The sequence below is a fragment of the Arachis ipaensis genome, chromosome B10, assembly GCF_000816755.2.
Source record: "Arachis ipaensis cultivar K30076 chromosome B10, Araip1.1, whole genome shotgun sequence".
NCBI classification, from domain to species: Eukaryota; Viridiplantae; Streptophyta; class Magnoliopsida; order Fabales; family Fabaceae; genus Arachis; species Arachis ipaensis.
In genome coordinates this window covers 117,935,574-117,937,452 of record NC_029794.2, presented here as the reverse complement: position 1 = coordinate 117,937,452, position 1,879 = coordinate 117,935,574, and the positions used below count along the sequence as shown (strand labels likewise).

Genomic DNA, 1,879 nt, shown 5'->3' with positions numbered 1-1,879 from the left:
AGCAATTTAGTAACCATATTTCACCACTAATTTTCCATGTTTTCTCATGAAACTCTGTATGCATAAATGAATCTAAACAAGTCAATAGAATTGGCCACAAAGTAAAAAAGATCATTATCATCACCATCATCATAAATTTGCAACAAACAGGAAAAATATCCTTTGAAATTAGAAAGAGAGGTTGACTTGTCAATGTTGAATCCAGCAGCTCCAAAACCCTGCCTCTTTCGCTTCTTATTCTTCGTCTTCTTCTTCTTAGCTCCACGCATGTTGTTCTTGTTCTCGAAAAGCACCTCGGGGCGACGGCGTCGTTTGGATGGTCAGTATGAACAGCACATGGAATTGAGCTTGAAACAGAATTTTCTTCTCTTACTCCACTAACGCTTCTTCTTGAGGTTGATGATGCCCCCTTCGTAGTCATTGTTGAGATCTGAACAACAGTTTTTCTCACCACTAGCCACCACCATGAAGGAACAACTCAAACGAATTTTAGGATTAGGGCAGCACTTAAAACGACGTCATTTTGAGTGAGAGGGACTTATGTGTCCAGTTTTTTAAAGTTCCATCCCACTAACATGCCACGTGGGAACGCCGTTGAGCCAGGTAAGTAGAGGGGGAGCCAGGTCAGCCTTTTCCGTCGGGTCTGACGGTGGCTTATAGACGGAGGGACTGATCCGTCTGATTTTTAGGGACGTCAGGGATTTAAATGTATTTTCCAATGGTCAGGGACGAAAATGTCCGCGAGTTAAAAAGTCAGAGACTAATTTGTCATTTTCTCTTAGAATTATTACTCGGATCAATTACCAAAGAGTATATCGATTCAATTTGGGTTGTATCCAATTACCTGTTGGTTTCAAAACCCAATTTAATTGGTTAGGTTAGTTTGGGTTTCGCACTTTCAGAATCATTACTCGGATCAATTACCAAAGAATGTTATCAATTCGGTTTGAGTTGTATCTAATTACTTGTTGGTTTTAGAACCAATTTAATTGATTCGGTTCGAATTCGAAGAGGTAATGGAGGATCTGATACTTAGTGACCCCTAAAGTTAAGGGCAATCAGGAGTTGCCACCTCAGCTCCTCATACGTCGAAAGTTAATCGGGCATATGTAGCAAATATTCATTTTTGGGTTTTCCTTTTTTTTTAGTTGGGAGAAATGTTTTTGGTGATTTTGGAAGTTACGAGTGAGTACTGAGTAGTCGATTTTGGACAGATTTACAAACTCAATACCAATCATCACTGCAACTCCAAATCCCATTCACTCTCAGATCTTTCTTTCTCCTAACAAACAAAACAAGCTTCCGATCTCATCGATACTCACCGTCACCGTCACCGTCACCGTCGTTGCTGCACCGGTCAACTTCCTCGTCAGTGACCATGGCTCCGCCGCCGGCTCACCCTCAGCGATCTCCCTCTCCCTCCCAACCTTCCGGGTCATTACTCACTTCGCCATCTTTCTCATTTTTTGAATTTTTACTCTTCTTTTTTTTTTTCCGCTTACAATATCAATTTGGACTCATCCATTGATGCAAGTGCATAGCAATTACCACACTTTTTTTATGCACTCACGCGAAATTTCGTATGCTTTTTGTCCTATTTGCCGTTGATTATTTGAACGCTGCGTCAGTTATCGCCAACTTCGTAGATCCAATGTCGTTTATTTTTGTCCTCTTTGCCGCACAATTATGGATTTGACAACTCATAATTTATTGTTGTGCATTTTTAAGTTGAAATCCTCTGTAAGGAGTCACAGGACACAGTATAGTTTCTTGCTGATTCATCAACGGTGTTATCATTTTCGGTTTTAGAAACTTCGTTTTTGTTTGAAGAAATTCGGGAACGGAGCTATGTTAACTTCATTCAATTGGTGCATTAGTC

The 1,879-nt window shown here is 40.3% G+C and overlaps 1 protein-coding gene across 2 annotated transcripts in view; it reads left to right on the top strand.

The window, feature by feature from the left end:
• The window catches only part of LOC107622781 (beta-adaptin-like protein A), a 7,771-nt gene continuing 7,018 nt past the window's right edge, over window positions 1,127-1,879 (top strand). Inside the window, exon 1 of one of the 2 annotated variants that reach the window (XM_016324814.2) lies at window positions 1,127-1,434. In XM_016324814.2, coding sequence (XP_016180300.1) covers window positions 1,379-1,434 — 56 coding nt within the window. In that variant the 5' untranslated portion in view covers window positions 1,127-1,378. Of the gene's footprint in view, window positions 1,435-1,458; window positions 1,869-1,879 lie in introns of those variants that run through there. The other variant, XM_016324815.2, reaches the window with a different exon arrangement.